Here is a 27,412-nt window from a genome sequence, read left to right as displayed (position 1 = left end):
AAAGCCAGGAACTACTTTTTGTAATAGCAGGTCAGTGGTTATCAGTGAGGAAAGGGATAACAGTAGGAGTGGGACACAGACAGCACTTCTAAAGATTTTTATAATGTCTAATTCTCAGTGTTTACAGAAGTCTTTACTTTATAATTTGTTAATTTATGTATCTATGTTTTATTAACTTTATGTGTTATATTTCTAGTAAAAAAAGGTAAAAAGAAAAATACCAAAGGTTTTATTGATTTTTATTTAAAAATATAACTAAATGCACCTTGGTTGTTTACATTCTCTACCATTCAGTGTCAAAATGAACATTGGAAGCATATGATAAGCAAAGTTTAATGAAGCCATATCATTTATATAATACTCAAATAGTTACAATATAAAATCTGTCATAAAAATTACTAAAAGATGCGACATAGGGCATATTTTAATACTGGTACAATAGCAATAGCAGCTTTGCAAATGTTTATCTATTGATTTCTAATGCAGTTTTCTTATGAACTTTTATCCCACAAGAATAATCAAATCACTTAGATACACTAATACAGTATATGGTAGTTCATTGGTACTATAAACATAAGTGCCCCATAAAATATTATGTTGTTAACAAATACTCAGCTACTTTTTTTCTCAGTCATTATTTTCTTTATTTATTTATACACTTTTTAATTGTAGATGGACATGATACCTTTATTTTACTTAACTTATTTATTTTATATGCTGCTGAGGATCCAACCCAGCGCCTCACATATGCTAGGCAAGAGCTCTATCACTGAGCCACAACTCCCAGCCCTTGCTTAATTTCACACAATATAAAAGTCACTAACATATTTAGAAAAAAATTTAAAAAAAAAACGTTTACTCTTGGGGCTGGGGTTGTGGCTCAGCAGTAGAGCGCTCACCTAGCACGTGCGAAGCCTTGGGTTCGATCCTCAGCAGCACATAAAAATAAAAAAATAAAAAAGGTATTGTGTCCAATTACAACTAAAAAATAAATTAAAAACAAACAAAAAAATTTTACTCTTGGAAGGCTAGGGGAGGAGGATTTCAAGTTCAAGGCCAGTCTCAAGCAACATAGTGAGACCCTCAGTGACTCAACAAGACCCTGTCTCAAAATAAAAAATTTTAAAAAATAATGACTAAGGATGTAGCTCAGTGGTAAAGCATGCTGGGTTCAATCACCAGTACCAAAAAACAAAACAAAACCAAAAAACTTTTCCTAGAAATAGCTATCTCTTTACTATCTGTTTTAATTTATAAATGTTCTTTAAACACAAATGTAGGTCTCATAAACAGAGAACTGCCTCTTACGTGCTAAAAATTGTCCCCAGGTCAGCTTTCCAGTCTGGTGACTTTCTAACACTCTTATTTGGCATTTTAAAGCAATATTTTTCTGGGGAAATAGAGGCATTTCTGGGAAATTGCTAAATTATCTTTCTAGCCTAAGCTAACTTGAGGATATTTCAAGGATATCTTTTCCATAGCTGCTTACTGTCAGACTAGAAAGTTCAGAGAAGATCTGAAATCCTTGTTTCTTATGGATGAGGGGGATCTACAGAGGAGGATATCAGCATCAAAGGTATTCCTGGGGCTACAGATGTAGCTCAGTATAGAATGCTTACCCTATATAAGACCTTGGGTTTGATCCCCAGAACAGGGGGAAGAAAAAAAAAAAAGCTAATCCTGTGCCTTTGTGCCTTTAGTCAAACCCACCATAATGAGAATTCTCTGTTCCATGATACTTAGCACATATGTGATGGGAATCCTGGCTGAAGCTACAGCAGTCATATCTGGCAAACTGGGGGCTCCCAAATATACTCTACAACTTTGCATGGAAATGACTAATAAGATTGCTAAGTAAAATGTAAGATGCTCAATTAAATGTGAATTTTAGATAAATGATGAATTAAAAAAAAAAAGTTTAGTTTTTCAGTGCTGTGGATTGAACCCAGGGCCTCACCTGGTTGCCTGGCAACCATCTACTTCTGAACTACATTTCCAGCCTAGAGTTTCTTGCATTCCTCTTTGCCAAATCTGACAACTCTAGACTGGAAAGAAAGAAAGGAAAACAAAAACAGTGGGGTGTGCATTATTACTACTATTGAATACACAAACTAGTGAGGAGAGGGAACCAGGGACAGGGACATCAAAGAATCCTTTGCAGGGTATTGTGGAAAGCTGAAGATTCACAGTGAAGTTTTCTTTTTGTGTGTGTGTGTTTGTGTTGAAGTTTCATGAAATTTTTATTTAGTTATATACATATGGGCTGGGGATATAGCTCAGTTGGTAGAGTGCTTACCTCACATAAACAAGGCCCTGGGTTCAATCCCTAGTAACACACACACACACGCACACACACACACACACACACACACACACACACACACACACCAAAAAAAAAAAAAGTATAGTTATATACATAAGCAGACAGCAGATATAAAAGCAAGGAATAGAAGGACTGGGGATGTAGCTCAGTGGTAGACAACATGCTTAATAAGTGTAAGACGCTGTGTTCAATCTCCAGCACCAAGAAAAGAAACAAAAACAAAAATAAAGAATACCTCAGATTTCTGTGTGTTAGTTAGAACTACCTACCTAAGGTGCTATAAATGATACATTCTATTTTTTAAAAATTTTCTATAGTTGTAGATAGACAGAATACCTTTATTTTGTTTATTTTTATGCTCTGCCACTGAGCTACAGTCCCAGCCCTAATTTTATTTTTTATTTTTTTTTATGTTCTTGAACTGAGGATTGAATCCAAGGATGCTTTACCATGGGGCTACATCCTCAGTTCTTTTTATTTTATTTTATTTTTTTATTTTGAGAGAGGGACTTGGTAAGTTGCAGAGGCTGCCTCAAACTTCAATTCTCCTGCCTTAGCCTCCCAAACTGCTGGGATTATGTGTGTGCTATAAAGCCCAGTGAAATACTCTAATATTTAAGGTCACATTGGGTGTTTTGCTTCACATTCTTTTGGAAAATAGTTGTCTTTGGATGGGAGATGGTCTATTTTGTGTCTGTAGAAATAAAATCTGGAGCTGGGCACAATGGCACATGCCTATAATTCCAGTGGTTTGGGAGCTTGAAGCAGAAAGTTTCCAAGTTCAAGGTCAGCCTCAGCAATTTAGTGATACCCTGTGTCAAAGTAGAAAATAAAAGGCTGGGGTTGTGGCTCAATGGTACAGCACTTGCACAGCATGTGTGAGGCACTGGGTTCCATCCCCAGCATCACATTTAAAAAACAAAAACAACAACAAAAAAAACCTAAATAAACAAAATAAAGCTGTTGTGCCCGTTTACAACATATATATATATATATATATATATATTTTTTTTTTTTTTAATAGAAAATAAAAAGGACTAGGGATGTGGCTCAGTGGTTAAGCACCTCTGGGTTCAATCCCTGGTATCAAAAAATAAAAAATAAATTTAAAAAAAAGAAGAAGAAAGAAACCCAGAAGGTTTTTTTTGTTTGTTTTGTTTTTTTAAAGATCAAGTTTGTAGCAATAAATGTATGAGCCTTACAGGCTGAAATACTTTTCAGTTGCCACAAATAAACAGGATGAACAAGAACCATACTTATTTTCTTAATGTTATAACTAAAACTATACAGTATAAACTTGAGTTAACTAGTTAAATGTGAACAACCTCTCTAACCTAAATTGGGCAATTGCAGGATAAACACCACTTTGAAGACTGCATTTTCCCATCTGGTTCTCTAACCATCATGCAAAGTAGGAAATATCCAAATACTTTATACCATTGTATGTGTAGGCTCCACACATACTGTATTTTCTGAAAATGGAATTACATTAGTATATTTACACATACTTAACTACATTAAAAAAGATTTAGGTAATTTTATCTGTATACTTTATGGGTCACCACATGGAGTTGGCAGAGTTGGTATCAATTTTGTTCATCAAAGCTGCTTGTAGAAAGTGGCAGAGTTTGAGTCGGGCTTCTAGGGTGAGCCAGCTATTAAAAAAATAAAATTATAATTATAATGTGAATTATGTTCCTGTAGACCACATAACTCTTCTTCCTCACTAACAAAACCCTGTTTTATTGTTGTTCTGTTTGTTTGTTGTTGTTTTTGCAGGGCAGCATTACATCCAAATTCTAAAACCACTCTTTCCCAGCTTTTTGATATAACCATACAAGTTCTTGGATAAGGCCTCTTCAAAGTGATGAGAATAGCTTAGTACACCTTTCTGATCTGGGCCTTTCTCCTTCTCTTGCCTGAAATGTGGACATGAGACTCTAGCCATTCTGAACCACAAGGTTAAAAAACACACATTGGGCTGGGGATATAGCTCTGTTGGCAGAATGCTTGCCTTGCAAGCCTAAGGCCCTGGGTTCAGTCCCCAGCACCACAAACAAACAAACAAACAAACACCAAAACACACACATTAAGGATTGAAGAGCAGGGATGACATGATGAATCTGCTGTATTAAGTGTGGACTTCCTACTTCCTAAAAGAATACTAAGAAAAACAAATCCTTATCTGATTAAGCCACTGTGATCAAATTATTGTTACTGGTAGTCAAAAGCAAAACATAACTGATAGTGTTGCTTCAGAGTTAAAAGAAAAAGGAATCTAAGGGCTGGGTAGGAAAAGTCATTCTATATTTTACAGTAATATTTATGAGGCATCTGCCATTAAGTGGATTTTTGGTAGCACTACATATGGCATAGGTCTTATCTGTGATTTTATTGTTGTTGCCTAATATATGAGTTTATTATTATTATATATTTTTGTTTCCATAGTTCCTGACATATTGTATTAGTTATTGGGTAAGGCAGAGGCATGAAGCATCCCATAACTAAACAGAGAAAGGAAGGGGTTAAGTCCTTTTCTCTTTGCCCCTTCCCCTCATAATGTATTTTTTTTTTTAAAGAAAGAGTGAGAGAGAGAGGGGGACAGAGAGAGAGAGAGAGAGAGAGAGAGAGAGAGAGAGAGAGAGAATTTTTTAATATTTATTTATTTTTTCTTAGTTCTCGGCAGACACAACATCTTTGTTTGTATGTGGTGCTGAGGATCGAACCTGGGCCGCATGCACGCTAGGTGAGCATGCTACTGCTTGAGCCACATCCCCAGCCCCATAATGTTTTTTTTTTTATTTTTGAAAAATTGTTTTATTTGTTCTTTCTAGATATACAGAATAGAGTATATTTTGACATATTAAACATATATGGAGTATAACTTAATTTTAATATTTTTTAGTAACAGGGATTGAACCCAGGGGCACTTAACCACTGAGCTACATCCCCAGCCCTTTATTATTTTTATTTATTTTTATATTTATCTATCTATTTATTTATTTATTTTTTGATGGTGCTGGGGATTGAACCCAGGGCCTTGTACATACAAGGCAAGCATTCTACTAACTGAGCTATATCCCCAGGCCCTATTATTTTTTATTTTGAGACAGGGTCTCACTGAGTTGCTTAGGGCCTTGCTAAGTTGCTAAAGCTGGCTTTGAACTTGTGATCCTCCTGTCCCACCTCCCCTCATAATTTTTGTTTTTGGTACCAGGGACTGAATTCAGGGGTACTCAACTACTGAGCCACATCCCCAGCCCTATTTTGTCTCACTGAGTTGCTTAGGGCCTCACTAAATTGTTGAGGCTGGCTTTGAACTTATGATCCACTGCCTCAGCCTCCCGAGCTGCTGGGATTATAGTGGTGTGCCTCTGCAGCTGGCTTTCCCTCATAATTTTTGAATGCTGTGATATGGGGTAGACCCCTACTAGATGCTCTACATGGAGAAGGGAATGTGGGACACATCTCCAATGAAGGCCATGGAGTGCCCAGAAGAACTAAGTTGATTAGCAAGAGGTAAACCAATTGCTAGTTTGAGTTCAAAGCCAGCCTCAGCAAAAGTGAGGCCCTAAGCAACCTTATCTCTAAATAAAATACAAAATAGGGCTGTGGATGTGGCTCAGTGATGGAGTATCCCTGAGTTTAATCCCTGGTACCCAAAAAACAAAACAAAACAAAACAAACTTACAGCTGGGCACAGTGGTGCACATCTGTAATCTCAGTGACTTGCGAGGCTAAGGTAGGAGGATTGCAAGTTCCAGGCCAGCTTGAGCAACTTAGCAAGGCCCTAAGCAACTTAACAAGACCCTGTCTCAAAATAAAAAAATAAAAAGGGATGGGGGTTGTAGCTCATTGGTAAAACGTCCCTGGGTTCAATACCCAGTACCAAAAACCAAAACAACAAAAATACAACTTATAAATGTCTAGATTTTGTATCTCATCTGATAATTAAAAAATTTACAAAGTGTATTTTTACCAAAGAGATACAATTCATTATGATAAAGTATTACAGAATAAACTTTGTTTTATAATAATTGTCCCACAAAAGACACTGATTCTTTTTCTGTGTATGTGGTGCTTGAAATCAAAACCAGGGCCTCATGCGTATTAGTCAAGCACTTTACCAATGAGCTATATTCCCAGCCAAGGTACTGATTTTTTTAAAAAAATATTTATTCTTAAGTTTTATGTGGTGCTGAGGATCGAACCCAGTGCCTCATGCATGCTAGGCAAGCACTGAGCCACAACCCCAGCCCAAGGCACTGATTTTTTTGTTTGTTTTTATTTTGGTGTGTGGGTCATACATATAGCTGTCAAGGATGAAAACTGTCAAACCCTTATCTGTCAATCCTGCATGGTGTGACTCCCATCTACATCTCCATTCTTGTCTTTTCCCAATTTCTCAGAATCTTTGTATGTGTTATAGTCACAGTGGATAGTTTTTAGTTCCTTGGATAGGACATGATCCTGTCACCCAGGGGACCCATATGCATGCAATTCTCTGAGCCTGGACCTTTCTCCTTTCTGACATTCATGGTAAGCCCACCCCTTCCTGGTTAATACTTCTGTATCCTTCAACTCTTACCTCAAGCATCATCACTTCCTAAGGAATCCTTCCTAGATCATCCATACTAGATCAGGTTCTTCTACTGGTTCCCATGGAACATAGATCCTTTCTTTCATGACATTTATTGTTGTATACAATTATATAAATATGGGATTATTTGATTAATGTTTATTTTTTTCTCACTAGCCTGAAAACTCCAAGACAGTGTCTTTGTGTCTGCTTTTGCTTATCCTATCGCCCTAGTACTCCAGTACAGTGCTTGGCTTATAGGAAATACCTGATACTTAGTAAAGAGCTGGTATAATCAGGCATTCATTGACAGAGTAGAAGATAAATCTGGCTACATCTCACAGAATCTTTTTTCTTTTCATCCTCAAAGAATTTTATGCAGCTTAAATTTTAAAATGCTTAGCAAAGCATAAGATACCACAACAATTATCATTACTTTAGGGTTGGGGATATACCTTAGTGGTATAGCACTTGCCTAGCATGCTCAAGGTCCTGGGTTATATCCCTAGTATTGCAAAAAAGAAAAAGAAAGAAAGAAAAGAAAAAGAAATGTAAAAATGGTTCTTTAGGGACTGGGGATATGGCTCAGTGGTAGAGCACTTGCCTAGCATGTGTGAGGCACTGGGTTCAATTCTCAGCCCCTCATATAAATAAATAAGTTAAAATTATGTAAATAAATAAGTTTTAACACCTTATTTATTTATTTATTTATTTATGAGAGAGAGAGAGAGAGAGAGAGAGAGAGAGAGAGAGAGAATTTTTAAATATTTATTTATTTTTTTAGTTTTCGGCAGACACAACATCTTTGTATGTGGTGCTGAGGATCGAACCCAGGCCGCACGCATGCCAGGCGAGTGCGCTACCGCTTGAGCCACATCCCCAGCCCATGTTTCAACACCTTAAAAAAATTTTTTTTAAATAAAAAAAAAGAGGTCCATCAACAACTAAAAATATATATATATATATTAAAAAATTGTTGGGCTGGGGTTGTGGCTCAGCGGTATAGCACTCACTTAGCATGTGCGAGGCCCTGGGTTTGATCCGCAGCACCACATAAAAATAAATAGAGATACTGTGTCCAACTACAACTAAAAAATAAATATTAAAAAAAAAATAAAAAGGGTACTTTATATATTGTGATTATAAATGAATTATAATTATGATTATGATTATTAGTGCTGGGGATTGAACCCAGGGCCTCATGCATGCTAGGGTAGCAGTCTACCACTGAGCATAGTATATCCCCAGCTGTTTGTTATTTTTTTCCTTAAAGGCTTACCTGAAACTTTCTCCTCAATGCCCGGGTCATCACTGGGGTCAGTCCAGTTCCTGTTTCCATATTTTCTTTATTGGTTAGAGGGGTTCCACCTGGGCTTCTACAAAGGTATTGAAAATATTAGGAGCTGTGCTTTATATACATTTTTCAAATGGATTTAGAAAGCATAAAGAATGCATTACCTTTCTACATCAACTTTTCTAAGCAGTTTCCGCAGATCTATCTGGCTTTTACCAGGAGTACTGATAAAATAAATATATAAAACATTAGAACTTGACAGATTTTATCACTTTTCCTAAAGCAAAGAAGAAATTTTTATAGGCATCCTAGAAAGGAATTCTATTTGCTACATTAAAAAACAGCAATAGAGCTGGACATAGTGGCATGCTCCTGTAAACCCAACCACTCAGGAAATTGAGGCTGGAGGATCACCAAATTTGAGGTCAGCCTCAGCAACTTAGACTCTGTCTCAAAACAAAAAAGAAAAATGATTGGGAATGTGTCTGAGAGGTTAAACACCCCTTGATTCAGTTCTCATTACGAAAAAACAACAAAAAAACAGCAGTAGAGTCACATGCCTGTAATCCCAGCCACTTGGGAAGCTAAAACAGGAAGTTCAAGGACATACTGGATAATGAAAAGAGCAGCAAGGTCCTGGATTCAATCCCAAGTACCATAAAACAAAACAAAACGAAACAGCAGTATATGCTAATGACAGTGTAAGGTGATAACATGTAGCCATTTTAATAAGTAACACTTTCTGGGGGGTGGGGATAGGGGGCGGGTGGCAGGTACTGAGATTTGAACCCAGATCCTCATACATACTATTCAAGAGCTCTATCACTGAGCTATAGCCCCATTTCCCAGTAATACTTCTTGACCCAGTAACTACATCTATAAGACTCCATCCTAGGGAAAAATTCAACTATGCATACAAGTTATGGACAAAAATGTTCACTGAAGAATTAGAGAAATTAGAAAGCATAGTCAGAAGTGGTAATTCACACTTATAATCCCTGATACTTGGGAGGTTGAGGTAGAAAGATTACAAGTTCAAGACCAGCCTAGGCAATTTAGCAAGATCCTATCTCAAAGGGGAAAAAAGTAAAAAGGAGTAGAGAAGTAGCTGAGTAATAAAGTGCTTGCCTTACATGCATGAGGCAAAAACCCAAACCCCCAGTACTGGCCAAAACCAAAACCAAACCAAAACAAAACAAAATAAACTCACAGGGCTGAGGTTGTGGCTCAGTGGTAGAGTGCTTGCCTAGCATGTGTGAGGCACTGGGTTCTATTCTCAGCACCACATATAAATTAATAAATAAAATAAATGTCCATCAACAACCAAAAATATTTTTAAAAAATAACCTCACAAACAACCTAAATGTCTTTTTTAAAAAAAATATTTTATTTACATTTTAGTTTTCGGCAGACAGAACATCTTTGTTTGTATGTGGTGCTGAGGATGGAACCCGGGCCGCACCCATGCCAGGCGAGCTCGCTACCGCTTGAGCCACATCCCCAGCCCCCAACCTAAATGTCTTTAAACAGAGTTTTATGTATGAAATTTACATATAATGAACTACATAGTTTGAAGAAGTCAAAATGATATTTTAATATTATTTTTATTATTATTTGATTTTTTTTGTGTGGTACTGGGGATTGAACCCAGGGCCTTGCACATGCAAGGCAAGTACTCTATCACTGAGTTATATCCCTAGACCTTAAGCTAGTTTTTAATAATATGACATCTTAAGTGGGAAAAGCTGTAACTATATCTATGATATGATTATATTCAGTACACATACACATCCCTTTTTTGGGGGGCGGGGTACTGGGGCACTTAACCACTGAATCAAACCTCTAGCCTCCCCTCAATCCCCTCCCCTTTTTAAAAAAAATTCTGAGGCAGGGGCCTCCTATAATTGAATAGGGCCTCCCTAAATTGTTGGTGCTGGTCTCAAATTTGCCATTCTGTCTCAGACTCCTGAGTTACTAGGATTTTAGGTGTGGGTCCTCTGTTTTCTTGATTCTAGATATGCTAATTTTTATATTTTATTATTTCTGAAATCAGTTTGTTTTAAAATTTCTTGATAGTTTTTCTGGGGATGGAACCTAGAACTTCACACATACTATACAAGTGCTTTACAACTAGCTACTTCCCCAACTCCCCAAATCTGTCATTCAATTAATGATATATCTTGTAATGATATCTTGAAATGGAGGCAATAGAGTAGTGTATATCCAGAAAAAAAAGACAAAAAAAAAAGGTACTTGGGTTGTGGCTCAGTGGTAGAGCACTTGCCTTGAATGTGTGAGGCACTAGGTTTGATTCTCAGCACCATATATAAATAAAAAATAAAGGTTTGTCAACAACTAAAATGAATAAAATAAATAAAATTTATGGGGCTGGGGTTATGGCTCAGCGGTAGAGCACTTGCCTCGCACGTGCAAGGTCCTGGATTTGATCCTCAGCACCACATATAAATAAACAGTTATTGTGTTCAACTATAACTACATAAATAAATAAAAATAAATAAATAAATAAATAAATAAATAAAGACAAAAGCGGGGGCTAGAATGATAAAACAGTATATTAGCATGTTAACAGCAGCTATCTCCAATGATAGGATCATTAATAAGACAGGAGTTGAAAGACTCAAAGTGAGGTTTTTCCTGTGGTACAGTGCTTGCCTAGCATATGTGAGGCACTGGGTTCAATTCTCAGCATCACATATAAACAAACAAACAAATAAATAAATAAATAAAAGGTCCATCAACAACTAAAAAATATTTTTTAAAAATCACTTTTAAGCCAAGAGTGGTGGCACATGCCTGTAATCCAATGACTCAGGAAGCTGGGGCAGGAGGATTGCAAATTCAAGACCAGCCTTAGCCATTTATTGAGGCCCTAAGCAACTTAGCAAGACCCTGTCTCAGAATTAAAAAAATGGGTTGTAAGATGTGGCTCAGTGGTAAAGTGTCCCCTAGGTTCAATCCCCAGTACCTGCCTCCCCCACCAAAAAAAAAAAAAAAACACTTTTAAGTAGCCATAGAGTATAATGCTGTCTATGTAGGTTCCTTACATTAGAACATTTGTAACTCGAGTTGATAATGCTTTGGAGTTCGGTTTCAGGGTAACACGCTGCAAGTCAGAGACAGTAACCAGTGGATTCCGTGCCTTCGGTGATGGTACAAGCTTTAATCATAAAATGAGACTTTATTAAATACATATTTTCAAATGTAATTCAAAATGTAAACACGCTTAAACACCATTTATCTAAGTGCCAAGACATACCCACTTCTCTACTCAATTTTTATTCCAAAGCTTCAAAGTATGTCTTTACCTTTTAGGATTAATGGTTGGTGATAAAACTGTCTAATTAAATAAATTTGAGATCTATACATTTTGTTTTGGATTCAAATCTACTAAAACAGCACATATTTAATTTGAAATAACTTCTACAAATAGGGCACATGATTATTTTCCATACAGGGACAACCAGGTTGAAAGGAGAAAGACCATGTATATGGTCAATGCTACCTTACCTTCTTCCTTTCATCAATATTCTGTGTCTTCTTTAATTTCACAGTCAGAAGATCTTTAACTGTTATCTGCAAAGGTCCATCTTTTTTTAATGGTCCAGTCTTTAAATACATGAAGATAGAATTTAAATTAGAATCAGAATATCTAGTGAAATGTAAATTCAAATCCAGATTTCAAAGATTCAGAGTTAAGCCCAGCACTGTGGTACACGTTTTTACTTCCAGAGACTCCAGAAGCTAAGGCAGAAGGATTGTAATTTGAGGCAAACCCCAGCAACTTAGCAGGGCCCTAAATAACTAAGGGAGACCCTGTCTCAAAATAAAATAAATAAATAAATCAAATGGGTTGAGAATGTAGCTCAGTATCAAAAAGAAAAAAGAAAAAAAAAAAAGTTAAAAGTTACCTCTCATTTACCCTAGGAACCTATCAAATTCTTTCCACTTAAGCAAGAATGATCCTATTTTCAGTATTTAAGGATGCTAATTTGAAAAATATTCATTAGCCAGATGTGGTGGTATACACCTATAATCCCAGCTTTTCTGGAGGCCAAGACAGCAGGATCACAAGTTTGGGATCACTCTTGGCAACTTGGTGAGAACTTGTCTCAAAATAAAATAATTTTTAAAAAGGGCTGGGGCTAGGGCTGGGGTTGTGACTCAGTGCTGGCCTAGTATCTGTGAGGCACTGGGTTTGAGCCTTAGCACCACATAAAAATAAATAAATAAAATAAAAGTATTGAGTCCATCTACAACCAAAAAAAATATATTGGAAAAAAAATTCATTAGCTGGCATGATGGTGGGTAGTCCCAGCTACTCAAAAAGTTTGAGGCAAAATTGCTTGAGTCCATAAGTTCAAGACCAGTTTGGTCAACACAGTAAGACCCAGTCTCCAAAACAAATAAACTATTTAACATAGTGAAGATATGGAGTCAGAACAACTATAACCTTCGGTTTAAGCATTTAGCTCAGCCTTAAAAGGCCACGGAGGCTTTACTCCTATATTACATGCTGACCAAAACTCACCATGACTAGATTACTTCCTACCTGAAGTGCTTGAGTGAGGCCAGATTTTCTGAGCAGCAAAGGTGCTAGTGGGGGTGGCGGAGGAGGCAGAGGAGGAGGTGGAGGAGGAGGAGGTGGAGGCGGAGGTGGAGGAGGATGGCTGGCCAGCTGTGGTAGTGTGGGAGGAGGTATAGTTGGGGATTCCTCCAAGGTGATTACATCACTGGCAGGCTCCTTTGTAAGTTTACCACTCCTGTAACACGTTTGACCACAGCTTGGACAAGAATTTTCTGAGACGATCTGAAAGAAGACGTTACATTTGGCAAATGCATAATATGTTAATTTGATTCTTGTGGCAGAAAGTCATTAAAATAATAGCTAATAAATAATGAATGCTTTCTCAATGTACCATTTTCTCAATTGTCATAACTTTCTTCATTTCACTTCTTCATTCATTTTGTATGTGATATATGCTAGGCACTGAGTACGGTGGGAGCCCTCGCAGACAGACATTAAACATACATAGACACACTTAAAACCATACAAAATAACACTTAAAGGAAGAACAATGAAGTGTGCTCCGAGATTGAACAGCTAGTCTTGGGGAATGATAATTAGTCACCAAAGAAAGAATTAAGACTTTCCAGATGGAGGGAGATGATAGAGGGAGTTCATCCCGGAGAGGAAAATACTTAATCAGAAGAATATAGTACATTCAAAGTACTGGTAAATAGGGTAAAAGGCACTGAGCATGGTGGCGCACGCCTGTAATCCCAGAGGCTCAGGAGGCTGAGGCAGGTAGATCGCGAGAGCAAAGCCAGCCTCAGCAACCATGAGGCTCTAAGCAACTCAGTGATACCCTGTCTTTAAAATAAAACACAAAAAAGGGCTGGGGAAGGGCTGGGGTTATGGCTTAGAGATAGAGCGTTTGCCCAGCACATGCAAGGCCCTGGGTTCGACCCTCAGCACCACATAAAAAATAAATAAAATAAAGGTATTGTGTCCAACTACAACTAAAAAATAAATATTAAAAAAAAGAAAAAAAAAAAAGAAAAATAGCTGGGGATGTAGCTCAGTGGTTGAGTGCCCCGAGTTCAATCCCCAGTACTCGCCACCCCCCCCCCAAAAAAAAAGGGTGATAAAAAGCTGGAATATGACTGTTTTGGGTTGAATTATGGGCCAAAATTCATGTGGAGGTCTTAAAATCTAGTACTACAAAATGTGATTTATTTGGAGATATGGCTTTCAAAGAGATGGTGGTAGGAATGGAAAAAATATTGAACAAACATAACTTTCTTATGTTCATAAATGGACACACAAACCAGTGTAACTCCACCTCATGTACAGCTGTAAAAATGGGAAGTTATGCTCCATGTATGTATGATATGTCAAAATATGCTCTACCATCGTGTATAACTAAAAAGGATAAATAAAAAATTAAAAAAAATAAGAGGTAGTGAAATTAAAAATGAGACATTTAGGGTGAATCTTAATCCTATGTAACAGTTATTCCTAGGACAAAAGGAAATGACACCTGAAATTTACTCAGACAGGAAAGATCATGTGAGAACACAGTGAGAGGCAGCCATCTGTAAGCCAACAGAGGTTCTTCAAAAGAAAACCTTGCTGACCCCTTGATCTCATACTTCTTGCTTCCAGAACTGTGAGAAAACAAATTTCTATTGTATAAACGATCTGTGGTATTTTATTATGCCAACCCTAGCAAATAACAAATAACAGTGACCCTATTAAATAAGGTGATATATTAATTTTTTGTGGCTGCTATAAATTATCACAAACTTGGTGGCTTAAAACAATCAAACTCTATTTTCTCACAATGCTGCAGGCTGGAAGTCTGAAATCAAAAGGGTCAACTGAGCTGTGCTCCCTTTCAAGACTCTAAAGAACCCCTTCCTTGCCTTTTCCAGTTAAAGGCAGCTGTCAATATTCTTTGGCTTGTCACTGCAATACTCCAATCTCTTGTTTCTATGGTCACCTGCTTGTCTCTGTATGAATTCTCTTGTATATCTCTCTTTCAAGAACAGATATCATTAGATTTAGGGTCCACTCAGATAATTCAGGAATGTCTCATCTTAAAATCCTTTTTCCCAAATAAGGTAATATTTATAGGTTCTAGGAATTAGGACCTGAACATTATCTTTTTGGAGGTCATCATCCACTTAGCTCCCTACAAATTCTATCTTTCCAATGTTACAGTTGAGGAAACTTTGCCTTTCCCTCCTTTGGCTAGTTCACCTTGAGGTGTAAATTCTGGGGAGCAGAGGTGGAATCCCAGAAGCTTCCTTCCAGATCAACGAGCACAATGTTGAATTACTGAGAACAGAGGTGTCACTTAGGGGGATTTGGAATGGATATTTATAGTTTATTTTTTTTCTGCATGCATCAGTCAGGAAATTCAAAACCACTCTTGAGAATTTATAAGAGAGATTTGGGGTATAGCTCAGTGATAGAGAGCTTGCTTACCATGTACAAGAGACCCTGGTTTAGGTCCTAGCACCATAGTGGAAAAAAAAAAAAAAGTCTGAACCACTTCACATTCTAGTCATCAGCAGCAAACTGCTCTGATATAAAATCAGGAAGTTATAAAATCAGAGGAATTCAAAACAACAAAGTTACTTCTAGAACCAAAAGCTCAATTGGTCAATTAATTTTATTTTATGTTTTAGAAATTCTTTTCTACGTTTGTTGTTAAATAGATGTTACATACACAGAGCACAAAACTCAGAAGATGCAAGAGTATACAGTGAAAAAGAAAGGCCTTTCCTATCTTTGACTTAGCTACCAAACTGTCCCTCTACAAAAACAAACACCACTACCAATTTCTTATTTTTTTTTTCTTTTCTTTAGGGTACAGAGGATTGAACTCAGGGGCACTCAAATACTGAGCCACACCCCCAGCCCTATTTTATATTTTATTTAGAGACAGGGTCTCAGTGAGTTGCTCAGCACCTTGCTTTTGCTGAGGCTGGCTTTCAATTCATGATCATCCTGCCTCAGCCTCCTGAGCTTTTGGGATTATAGGTGTGTGCAACTGCACCCAGCACCCATTTCTTGTATAATGGGGTGGAATAATTCTCTGTTTGCTCCTTCACTTTTTCTGGGACCTGAGAGACTTTACAATATAGACAATCTCAGTGATCCCTGACCATGGAGCTTTGTAGCTAAAAATCAGAGTAAGGGAGACAGATTCTAAAGGGGCTCTCTTTAGGCTGCTTGGGTGTTTCAAGGGAAGCTTTTACTCCTGCCAAAGAGCCCTTTAGGGTCTCCAAGTTCTGTTAAACTGTTATTCCTCCCAATCCTTCCAGAGTGGGAAGGAAACTCCGCTCTTGCAAGCCTCACAATACTACCTGATCCTTTGTTTTTCTATGTCCTGCTCATATCTTATCTTAAACTTTAGATTCCTTTAATTTGAGTGTATAATTTGTTTTCTACTGGGTCAAAAGCAGGGCCTAACACATGCTAGGCTAGCACTCTACAATTGAGTTATATCCCAGCTCAAAACATTCTTTACATACATGTATAAATATATAAGTATGTATATAATTCATATATGTTTCCATATATGATTAGACATATATTTTATAAGGACATTTTGATTAATTTTAACTTTTTTCATTATTTATTTTTTGAGATGGTGGTCACACTGTGTTGCCCAGGCTGCCTTTGAACTTTTAAGCTCAAGCTGCCTGGGCCTCCCTACCAGCTGGGACTATAGGTATTTGCTACCATGCCCCACCAAAAAAGTATATATATTTTAATCATTCATGGAAGCATCCTAGAAACACTGTTTTGCATATACTTCTACATTTATTTTAATGTTGTATTCTTTATGTATATGGGGAGGGGGACACTTGGGATTGAACTTGGGGGTCATACATGCTAGAAAAGTGCTCTGCCATTAAGCTACATTCCCAATTATAATGCCATATTCTTTTTTCTCCCACACAATAATGGGAATTGAACTCATGAGCACTCTGCTACTAAGCAACATCCCCAGTCCATTTTTTAATTTTATATTTTGAGACAGGGTTTTGCTTAATTGCTTTGGGGTCACTAAGTTGCTGAGGCTGGCCTCAAACTTGTGATCTTTCTGCCTCAGCTTCCTGAGTAGCTGGGAGTACAGGTGTGCATCAACACACCCCCTACCGTTTTGTTTTTTTGTATTTGTTTTGCACATTTGATAGGGTAAAAATGTTACGCACTGAAGTTCAGTTTGCATTTCTGTTTTGTGTGTGTGGCAGAGACTGCTAAATGCCTCCCAATATACATTTTTGTCTTCTTCCTTAGTAATAGTACTCCATTAGGCATTTTGTGCCTGATATTTGAGATAATCATAGATCTCATGGTCAGAACATTTTTCATATTAGAATAGTCTGTTCATAAAGACTAAAATCATAAACACATAAAATCCCTCCTTACCTAATTCCGAATTTGTCTTTTATTTGATAATACCAACCTTCAATGTTTCTTGGAGCTTGCATAACTCATTTTGCAAAATGCAAAATTGTTGTTTTAGACTGTAAAGTTCTCGGTGGTAGATTCGGGATGGAAAGATGGTATCTTTCAATACTTCTAAACCCTGAAATTCATAAGTAAAGAATCCTAAATCTTATGAGCAATATAATAAAGAGGGGAAAAAAGGAAACAGCAAGTTGTTTAATATATGTCATATAGAAGCAAAAGCAATCATGATCCCCATAAACTCATCTTATTTGAGCTTCATTTGAGTGTTGAGCTGACCTAAGCACATACCCATATGAATAAAAACACCAAATGTGTTGAAAACAGGTATGTCAAACCCATACCTGGGCTACACAGTTCTGGCACCAGCTGTATATAGACCACACACTATTTTTCCAAAGCTTTATTGCATCTTTGATGTTGGGAAGTTTGAAGTTCCAAAATGGTCTTAGCCAGTTTCTACTATGGGGAATGGGTATATCTGTTGAAGAAATAACCACTCTGCAAGAAAAACAAAATCAAACAAACAAATAAAAATAAAAGTTAAGTTGGAATAATAGCCTCTAATTAAACAAGAAACTGGTTTTATTTATTTTTATCGTACTTTTTTTTTTTTTTTAGCACTGGGAATTGAACCCACGGATTCCTGACTAATAAGTATGCAATCTTCCACTGAGCAACATACCCAGCCTTAAGAAGCAGGTTTTATAATGTGACTCAGGAGCAGGGACTTTCTACAGCCAAACTTTTCAGTAAATTCTAGAATTTAGGGATTCACTCATTCACTACATGTTTATTAAATATTTACTATATTATAGTCACTGGAGATTCAGTAATGGACAGTATAGATTAAAAATTCCGGGCTGGGGTTGTAGCTCAGCAGTAGAGAGCTCGCCTATCATGTGTGAGGCCTTGGGTTTGATCCTCAGCACCACATAAAAATAAATTAAATTAAATAAAGGTATTGTGTCCAACTACACCTAAAAAATAAATATTAAAACAAACAAACAAATAAACAAACAAAATCCCTAAGCTCTCATGGAGTTTATGTGTCATGAGAGAAGAAAGGTAAAAATAAATAAGCAACTAAACAAATAAATAATAAATATATATAAGAAGACAAAATAAAGCAAAAGGGGAAAATGTGAAACGATGGGTGGGGTTTGAGGTAGAAAAGTCAGTGATAATCTTAGTGAGAAGGAGACTTGGGGGAAAAAATGAAGTCAGGAAGCTAGCAATCAAATATTTGAGAGAAGAGCAATCTAGAGAAAGGCAACAATAAGTGCAAAGGCCCTGAAGTAGAAGCTCACCTGAAGTGTTCAAGGAATAGCAAGGAGGCCAGAATGACTAGGATAGATAGACCGAGAGGGAAGGGATTGGGAAGTAGGGTCAGAGTCAGATCACATAAGCATTGTGAGTCATATAACAGATTTTAATTTTTATTCTGAGAAAGTAAGACATTGGAGAGTTTTCTTTCATGTTTTATGCTTTTAGTGTTGTATCTAAAACATAATTCCAAAACCCAAGGTATATCTTAGTATTTTTCCTTCTTTTTTTTGGGGGGGTGGGGTACTGGGGATTGAATCCAAGGGTGCATTACCATTAAGCTATATCCCCAGTCTTTCTTTCTTTCTTTTTTTTTTTTTTTTTTTTGTTTTAAGATAGGGTCTTGTTAGGTTGTTTAGGGTCTCACTAAATTGCTGAGGCTGGACTTGAACTTGGGATTCTCTTGACTCAGCTGCCAAATTTCTGGGATTATAGGCATGCACCACTGCACCCAGCTATTTTAGTAAAATTTTAATGGAATAAACAAGTTCAAGTTAGCAATACAGATAAAATTTTTGTTACAAAATAAAAATTTTTTCAGATTCAAAATGCAAAAAGATACATTTGACTCTGTTGACAGTAATACTTAATCAGCTTAGTTATATGCATTTAAAAAATTATAAATCTGAAGCAGGGTGCAGTGGCCCACACCTGTAATCCCAGCAGCTCTGGAGGCAAATGCAGGAGGATCGGAGATCAAAGCCATCCTCAGCAATGGTAAGGCACTAAGCAACTCAGTGAGATTCTGTCTCTAAATAAATATGAAATAGGGCTGAAATGTGGCTCAGTGGTTGAGAGCACCTGAGTTCATTCCCTGGGACCAAAAACAACAAAAAAAAAGTTGAATATTTTATATAACAAGTGAAAAAGAATTCCCTAAGCACATACACATATGAAAAAATAAACTGACTGGAGAAAACTCTTACTTTCATTGGAGACTTTAAAACAGAGAAGCAATATGACATGATTTTAACAGGCTCAAGCCAGCCTCTGCATTGAACATGCATAGCAGAAGGGACAAGAGCAAAAATAGAGAAATCAATTAGGAGATTTACAATATTCAGGAGAGATAGAAAAGAGTCAAATATAGTATCACTGCAGTTATTGCTTTATGAAGGTCTGCTTTCAAAAATCTTCTATAGGGCTGGGGATGTGGCTCAAGCGGTAACGCGCTTGCCTGGCATGCGTGTGGCCCGGGTTCGATACTCAGCACCACATACAGACAAAGATGTGTGTCCGCCGAAAACTAAAAAATAAATGTTAAAATTCTCTCTCTCTCTCAAAAAAAAAAAAAAAAATAAAAAAAATCTTCTATAAAGAATGGTATAGGACTGGCAGTGTAACCTCAGTGGTAGAATGTGTGCATATGCAAGGCCCTGGGATCAATTCCCAGCAGTACCAAAAATAAAATAAAAGAGAGTCACAACAAGAAAGAGTATAACTTATAATGTATAAGTTACTGTGAAAAACAGTACCCTACAATTCCTAAAACTCAGATTTTCTTTTAAGAGGATATTTAACTTGAGTTCCAGAAAACAAATGATCAAACTTTAGCAAAACTAAGATATAGATTCTTGTCCTATGGCCCTCTTTCAGCACTTAGTTCACCTGGAAAAGAGAATATAGTTATTGTGCATTTGGACACAATTTCTTTTGATTCTCACTTCCCTTGAAAGTGAGAACTGTGGTTGTCATGCAAAATACAGATGTCCAGTTAAAATTAATTTAATTTCAGATGAAGCATGAATAATTTAATAAAAGTAAATTCTTAATGTTACATGGGACATACTTTTACCAAAAATTATTCACTGTTCAGCTGAAATACAAATGACTTCATATTCTATATTTTTGTTTGTTAAATCTGGTACTTGTACCTTAAACTGATCAGATGTCTCTTAATATTTTCTCTGTTCCACTTTATGTCTTACCTTTCTGGTGAAGGGAGTGGAGGGGGAGGTGTAGGTAGCTTGGACTGGGAGTGAGAGGCTTCTTTTTTCTTAAATAATCTTTTGGCTTTGGCTTTTAGCTTTCTTCTTCGTTGTTTGAACTTGGGCATAATTTCTGCAGAGAAATTTTTAAAAACATTTTTTATTGAAGAATAACACATACATATAGAAAGCACACCAACCTTAAGTATGTAGTTCAATGAATTACCATTACAGCAAACCTTACACACTCTTGAATCTGTTATCAGGATCCTCGGCTCGAGGCCTGACTTGATCCAATAATCTAGGTCTGGCCACTTGGTCCCCAAAACCAAACAGAAAAGATAAAGGTGAAAAGCACGAAAGAACTTTAATTAGTGTAACTGTAGTAGCTACAGATTATTTTCTTTCTTTTTTCTCCTACCTCTTGGTTAATAAATCATAGCTGGGAGTGGTGGCACAAACCTGTAATTCCATCTCTGCTGGAGGCTGAGACAGGAAGATTTCAAGTTTGAGGCCAGCATGGGGAATTTAGCAAGACTGTGTCTCAAAATACAATAAAAATGGCTGGGGATGTAGCCTTGCAGAAAAGTACTTGCCCACCATGTGTGTGACTCTGGATTCAATCCCCAGCATTGGGGGGATAAAAAAAGGAAAAAAGAAAGGCTGCATCTGGAGACTTTGACTTTGGCATTATATTGTTTTCTACATTTATTTTACTTATGTTGCTTTTCTTTATAACAGAGAAAATGGCTATAATTGGATTGAGGTTAAACATTGAAAGAATATAAGTTTCTTTAGCAGCAACATTTACTGCACATCCACTATGATCATAGGCAGAGTTGGTTGTGTGGGGAGAAAACATTGTTAATTGAATGTCCCTTTATTTTTTGGCACCTTCACATACATATCCTCAGTCAATCTTCACTATCCTGCAAAGTATCCTTGAAAAAGAGGATTTTTATTCCCATTTTATACAGGAATAAACTGATGATTGGCAAGATTAGATGATATGCCCAAGGTTAATTGAATAAAGTATAAAGTCTGGATCTGTAAGTCTTCAAAGACCATGTTTTTTCTAGCAGCCTATGGTGTATAGTAGCTTATAATGAAATAACAATTATCTCAAATCTAAAAGTGTTTTAAAACAATTTATTCTGAAGCATTTAAAATATCACCTAGCACACTTATATTTTAATCCATATTCTTTACTGAAGAATTAAGATGGAGCAAGTTTGATCTGAGGCTCCAGAGGGCCTTTGCTGGTTTTAGTTGTTACCTGAGGAACAAAGATGTTGTTATTCAAGTAGCAGAAAGGAAAACTGTCTGAAGGCCTGGGCCTCTTTCCCTTCAAACTTACATTTGAATAGGAACAATCAGCCTTTAAAATACACATTCATTCCACTTCTGTTCACTCAGTAACCTTTCAGCACTTGGTGTGCAGCTCTACACTTGCTCAGCTCTCAGATTCCATTGGCTAAAGAACCTCCTCCCACCCTGCTGTGGATTATAAAAACCAAGATGTGCTTTGGTTGCAACAGCTTTGGACTTACAGAGGCTATCCCTAATGACAAAGAGTGATGTATCAACAGCTCTCTAGAAGTGGCTGGACTAATTGTCAGGCTCCAAATTAACAGAATGCTTTTCTTAATTGTTCTTAGAGGCTTGAGGGGAAAAACAAAACAAAACAAAACACCAAAACATAGTTGGCTGGCTTCTTATTTATTTATTTACATATTTTTGCAGTAGTAGGCTTGAATGTGAGGTGCTCTACCACTGAGAGCTACATCTCTAGCCCTTTTCATTCTTTTTTTTTTTTTTTTTTTGTGTGTGTGTGTGTGTGTGATGGAGGTGGGTACTGGGGATTGAACTCAGGGGCACTCAACCACTGAGTCACATCCCCAGCCCTATTTTGTATTTTATTTAGAGACAGGGTCTCACTGAGTTGCTATTGCTGAGGCTGGCTTTGCCTCCTGAGCTGCGGGGATTATAGGTGTGCGCCACTGTGCCCAGCTCTCCAGCCCTTTTTAAAAATTTTTATTTTGAGACAGGGTCTCCTTACGTTTTGAGGTTGGTCTTGAATTTCAGATCCTGCTGCCTCAGGCTCCCAAATTGCTGGGATTACTGGCATGTGTCACCATGACTGGTGACTTCACCTTTTTATTTTTTATTTTTTTGTTGCTGGGGATTGAACCCAGGACCTTGTGCATACAAGTCAAGCAGTCTACCAACTAAGCTATATTCCCAACCCTATTATATCACTTTTTTCCCCTTGTTGAAATAATAAAAGAAGACTTAGCAGCGATTAATAAATAAAAGGGATGTCTTTTTTAAATTCAAAATAAAGAAGCACAGATTCGGGCTGGGGATTGAATCCACAACTTTGAGCATGCTAGGCAAGAGGTCTGCCACTGAACCATATCCCAGGTATACAGAGATATTTTGAATGAAGATACTTAGGAGATCCTCCCAGAAAGTAGTAATTTTGTGTTTGGGGGAGAAAAAACGGTTAAATCTCATCAGATCCACGTGCAGTGCCATTTATGGAGAAATTTCATGGGAAACTATCACAGTCCACTGTTGGGATCCCCAGAATCTGAGATTTCCATGGCACCTTTCATTTCCTTGGATTCCATCTGCCTCTCCATAGCCCTTCCCCATTGCTTTACCTTTATGTTTTGTTAGGGATCAAAAAGGATAGAACCAGCCTCTTGTCCTTTTTTCCTATATTACCAATACTTAAATTATGAAAATAGACTTAAAATTTTTCTTCCCCTGGTGGTGGTGCTGGGGAATCAAACTCAGAGTCTTGCCCATGCTACATCCCAGTCCTGAAAACAGACTTTAGAAAGGAACTGGACTTTCTAGCTATACTTGGTGGATTGATTGTGACAAAGATTCTGTGCTTGATCAGGCTCCTGAAGCTTCTCCTAAACCCATCTTTGTACTTACAAAATTTGGTTTTAGCTTTTAGCAAAAAACTCTGCCAAATCAGTTTAGCAAGAATACCACCCTCACCCCCCCCCCCCAAAACAACAAAACATTATAAGGTTCCTCATCTTCCTCTATTACTTAGGTTTCTCTGATCACCCTGGTCTGTCTAGCATGAATCTTACTTAATCTGTTTAGGCAGAATCCCCCTTACTTCTTAGTAATTTTCCATCCATTGACTTTGTTCTTTGCCCATAAATTATATTTGCCTATATTATATTTGGAGTTGAGCCTAATCTCTCTCTCCTCACTATAAAATCCCACCCAGTGGCAGGAATCCCACTGCAGTGGTCCCTATACCTATTGCAATGGTCCTGAAAAAAGTCTTCCTCAGTGTGTTTTATAACAAGTATAACTGTAAATTTTCTTTCCTTAACAATTCTAGGGACTGGGGGTATTGCTAAGTAGTAGGGTGCTTGCTTAGCATGTGGAAGGTCATAGGTTTGATCCTTAGTAACATACACACATACACACATATGTGTGTGTGTGTGTATATACATATATATACACACACATATAATGTCATATATATATTAATATATTATATATAAACTATATATGATGGATATGGAAAATGACAAACCCAAAATAGTGTGGTATGGGGAGAGGGAGTGAAAAAGAAGGCAATACATTGATCCTTTCCCAATACATTCTTTCCCAGTAACAAGACAGGCCTTGGGGAGGAGATATCTATCAAATCTGGAAGGACAGTCTGTGGGAAGAGGTCAAAAACATTGATCCTTCCCCCAAAAAATCCATTTCCAGATGCTGACCACTGATCCCAGACCCTCCATCTGGCCCAGTAAAGACAAATCCAAAATACTGACCACTGACCCCAGAACTGCCCCCGCCATCTTGCCCAGTAAAACAGACCCCAAATTCCTGAGTTAAGTCAATTCTCAGTGTGACCTATATAAGTATGGACTCCCTCTTTGGCCAGTGGCTCATTTTCCACCAGGAAAGTAGGCCCATTTTAGAGGTGTGACTCCATTACTGAATAAAGGCTTTTGCTGATCTGTGAAGTTTGTGACTGGCTCCGTCCTTTTGTGCCAACATTATATATATAAATTCCTTAGCATATCTTTCAAAGCTGTTCACAACTTAGTGCTCTGCAGCCTCATTTCTTTTAGTGACAACTAGTTTGTACTTAGGTTTATTAAACACCAAATACTCTCTATAATGTAACCAGTCTTTCCCCTTGTTTGGGGTATCCTTTTCTAAGTCATCTTAAACCTAATTTTCAAAACTTTTGTTACTTTTATCTTATAGACATTAGTTGAGTGTTGAAAATTCATCAGGTAGGGCTGAGGATGTGGCTCAAGCGGTAGTGCGATCACCTGGCAAGCGTGCGGCCAGGGTTCAATCCTCAGCACCACATACAAACAAAGATGTTGTGTCCGCTGAAAACTAAAAAATAAATATTAAAAATTCTCTCTCTCTCCCCCCCTCTCAAAAAAAAAAAAAAAAGAAAAAGAAAAAGAAAAGAAAATTCATCAGGTAGCCAGGCACGGTGGCACACACTTATAATCTTAACAACTCAGGAGGTTGAGGCAGGAAGATTACCAGTTCAAACCCAGCCTCAGCAACTTTGCAAAGCCTTAAGCAACTTAGTGAGAACCTGTCTCTAAATAAAAAGGACTGAGACTCAATGGTAAAGCACACCTAAGTTAAATCTCCAGTACCAAACAATTAAAAATTAAAACAAAATCTATCAGTTATTCTTTTTTAAAATTTTTATATTTATTTTTTAGTTTTTGGCAGATACAACATCTTTGTATGTGGTGCTGAGGGTTGAACCCGGGCGCACACATGCCAGGAGAGCGTGAGCCACATACCGCTTGAGCCACATCCCCAGCCCTCCATCAGATATTCTTTTTTTTTTTTTTTTAAAGAGAGAGAGAGGGGGGGGGACAGAGAGAGAGAGAGAGAATTTTAACATTTATTTATTTTTTCTTAGTTCTTGGCGGACACAACATCTTCGTTTGTATGTGGTGCTGAGGATCGAACCCGGGCCGCACGCATGCTAAGCCAGCGCGCTACGGCTTGAGCCACATCCCCAGCCCCTCCATCAGATATTCTGCTAGGTGCTGTCATACAATCATGTGTAAGACCAAAATAGTTTCTGTTCTTATAAATTTATAGTGGTTGAAAAGTTATTGCTTTTGTGCTTTTATAGCACTGTATTATTATTTTTAAATTTTTTTAGTTGTAGTTGGACACAATACCTTTATTTATTTATTTGTATGTGGTGATGAGGATTGAGCCCAGCGCCTTGCATATGCTAGGCAAGCTCTCTACTGCTGAGCCACAACCCCAGTCCTATAAGACTTTATATACACCTTTACAATCGTCTCTAGGAGTTGGCAGGCAATGCTGCTCCTGTTAAAATTCCATCAGGTGATATAAAAAGTTCTTTGGTCATGGAGCATGTCCAAGGTTGTGGCAGCACGGAAATCACAGTTACATTTCATTACCATGTTCTTGTTTTTATGGATGCCTCTTACCCCTCATTAATGGTCTTCAGAAGATTTAGTTTCTATTACCAGTTCGATTAGTTCATCTTGAAAACCACAGCACTATTTTAGACACTTACTGATATTGATTTTACGTTTTATGTTATGTAGCATTGCTTTTTAAATTTCTGTCTGGTTTCTCGAGAGAGATCACAGGACTCTAGTCTCCTTCAGCACGGTATTTGGCATATAGTAATAAGCGCACACTTAAAATTGACACAGAATGTTCGATAGCATTAAGAGTGTATCAAGGGGCCCGGGGCAGTGTCATACTCCTGTAACCCCAGCTGCTTGGGTGGGGGAGGCAGGAGAATCGCAAGTTCAAAGCCAGCGCTAAGCAATTCAGTGAGACCATGTCTCTAATAAAATACAAAAGAGGGCTGGGGATGTGGTTCAGTGGTCCAGTGCCTCTAAATTCAATCCCTGGTACCCCCGCCCCCCCGCCCCGCCAAAATAAAAAATAAGAGTGTAGAGAGGAACATTGGAATGAATACTCTTTAGCCAAGAAATATACCTTCTCAAACTTGAATGTATATAGGAATCACGGGGTGATCGTGGATCTTACTGCAATTCATATTCTAACTGAGAAAGTATGGGTGGAGCCCTTTGCATTTCTAATAAGGGGCCAAATCATATGTCAATTTCGCTGGCCCGTGAACCCGTTTTGAGTAGCAAAGATATAAAGGAACGAGCAAAAGGAAGTCAGATGCTTCATTCCAAAACATATTTTTCAGAGTGTTAATAGAAGTACGGCTCGGATGGAGCCAAGCCGAGAACCTCTTCCCAAGCCGCAAATCTCCCCTTTTCTGCTTCTCCCTTCCTACTCCAGCCAGTCCCCTCCTCCTTTACCCATAAAAACACAAGCAGCAACAGGTCCAATTACGGAAGATTCGAGCCCAGGTAACACAGAAAGAATTGTCCCTGCACTTACTAGTCTAAGAGCCTGGGGATTAGATGGAGTCCGGGCAGTGGCTTCTTCCACTCCATAAAGAAAAATTCAAAATTAAATCCTCGTCACGGAGGGACCAATCGTAGACGTGGCTTCCCCACGATTCGCTTTCCTAGTAGCGTAGGAACACAGCCTGGCTTATGATTGGCTGAGATAGAATTACTCTCCGACCAATCGGGCATGAGGCGCTTTTAGTATGAATAAGGAGAAGGCGGGAGAGGAAAGAGGGTGTGTCGCGTCCCCTATGCTGTCGGTGGAAGCTTCCGTGTAATTGGTTGGTTCTTCTTCTGATTTCACGAATCGGAAGCTCTTCTCTGTTGAGCCCTAACTATGAAATTGAAAGTAGAGAGATAGGGTAGCCAATGGAAAAAAAAATATATGCTGCAGCCAATCCTCCTGCGGCGTTTTGTGTCTTTACCCAACAGGAAAATGTGTTTCATATGGAGGGGCGGCACCCAGTTGCCAATGGGCGGGCGCTGGTAAAACAGAGGAGCCAATGAGT

At 37.8% G+C, this 27,412-nt stretch overlaps 1 protein-coding gene across 1 annotated transcript; it reads right to left on the bottom strand.

Moving 5' to 3' along the window:
* Positions 1-218: 218 nt before the first annotated feature.
* On the bottom strand, positions 219-27,060 carry Prr11 (proline rich 11). Its single transcript, XM_005321564.3, has 10 exons — positions 26,893-27,060; positions 20,461-20,593; positions 17,551-17,707; positions 17,202-17,324; positions 12,767-13,024; positions 11,725-11,823; positions 11,262-11,374; positions 8,361-8,420; positions 8,182-8,278; positions 219-3,978 (listed from the first exon to the last, which is right to left on the bottom strand). Exons 2-10 carry the CDS (start codon positions 20,586-20,588, stop codon positions 3,910-3,912), a joined length of 1,104 nt encoding a protein of 367 aa, XP_005321621.2. The 5' UTR covers positions 20,589-20,593; positions 26,893-27,060; the 3' UTR covers positions 219-3,909.
* Positions 27,061-27,412: the final 352 nt, after the last annotated feature.

The sequence above is a fragment of the Ictidomys tridecemlineatus genome, chromosome 3 (assembly GCF_052094955.1).
Source record: "Ictidomys tridecemlineatus isolate mIctTri1 chromosome 3, mIctTri1.hap1, whole genome shotgun sequence".
In the NCBI taxonomy this organism is placed as follows: Eukaryota; Metazoa; Chordata; class Mammalia; order Rodentia; family Sciuridae; genus Ictidomys; species Ictidomys tridecemlineatus.
The sequence above is the reverse complement of the archived record's forward strand: the minus strand, read 5'-3'. Positions and strand labels throughout refer to the sequence as shown.

Excerpts from the sequence above, each read along its gene's own strand:
- Prr11 (XM_005321564.3), bottom strand. The coding sequence starts at position 20,588 with ATGCCCAAGTTCAAACAACGAAGAAGAAAGCTAAAAGCCAAAGCCAAA. Across the intron at positions 17,708-20,460 it reads CCACTCCCTTCACCAGAAAG|AGTGGTTATTTCTTCAACAG; the intron begins GTAAGACATAAA and ends TTTTTCTTGCAG. Across the intron at positions 11,375-11,724 it reads ATATTGATGAAAGGAAGAAG|CTTGTACCATCACCGAAGGC; the intron begins GTAAGGTAGCAT and ends TTATGATTAAAG.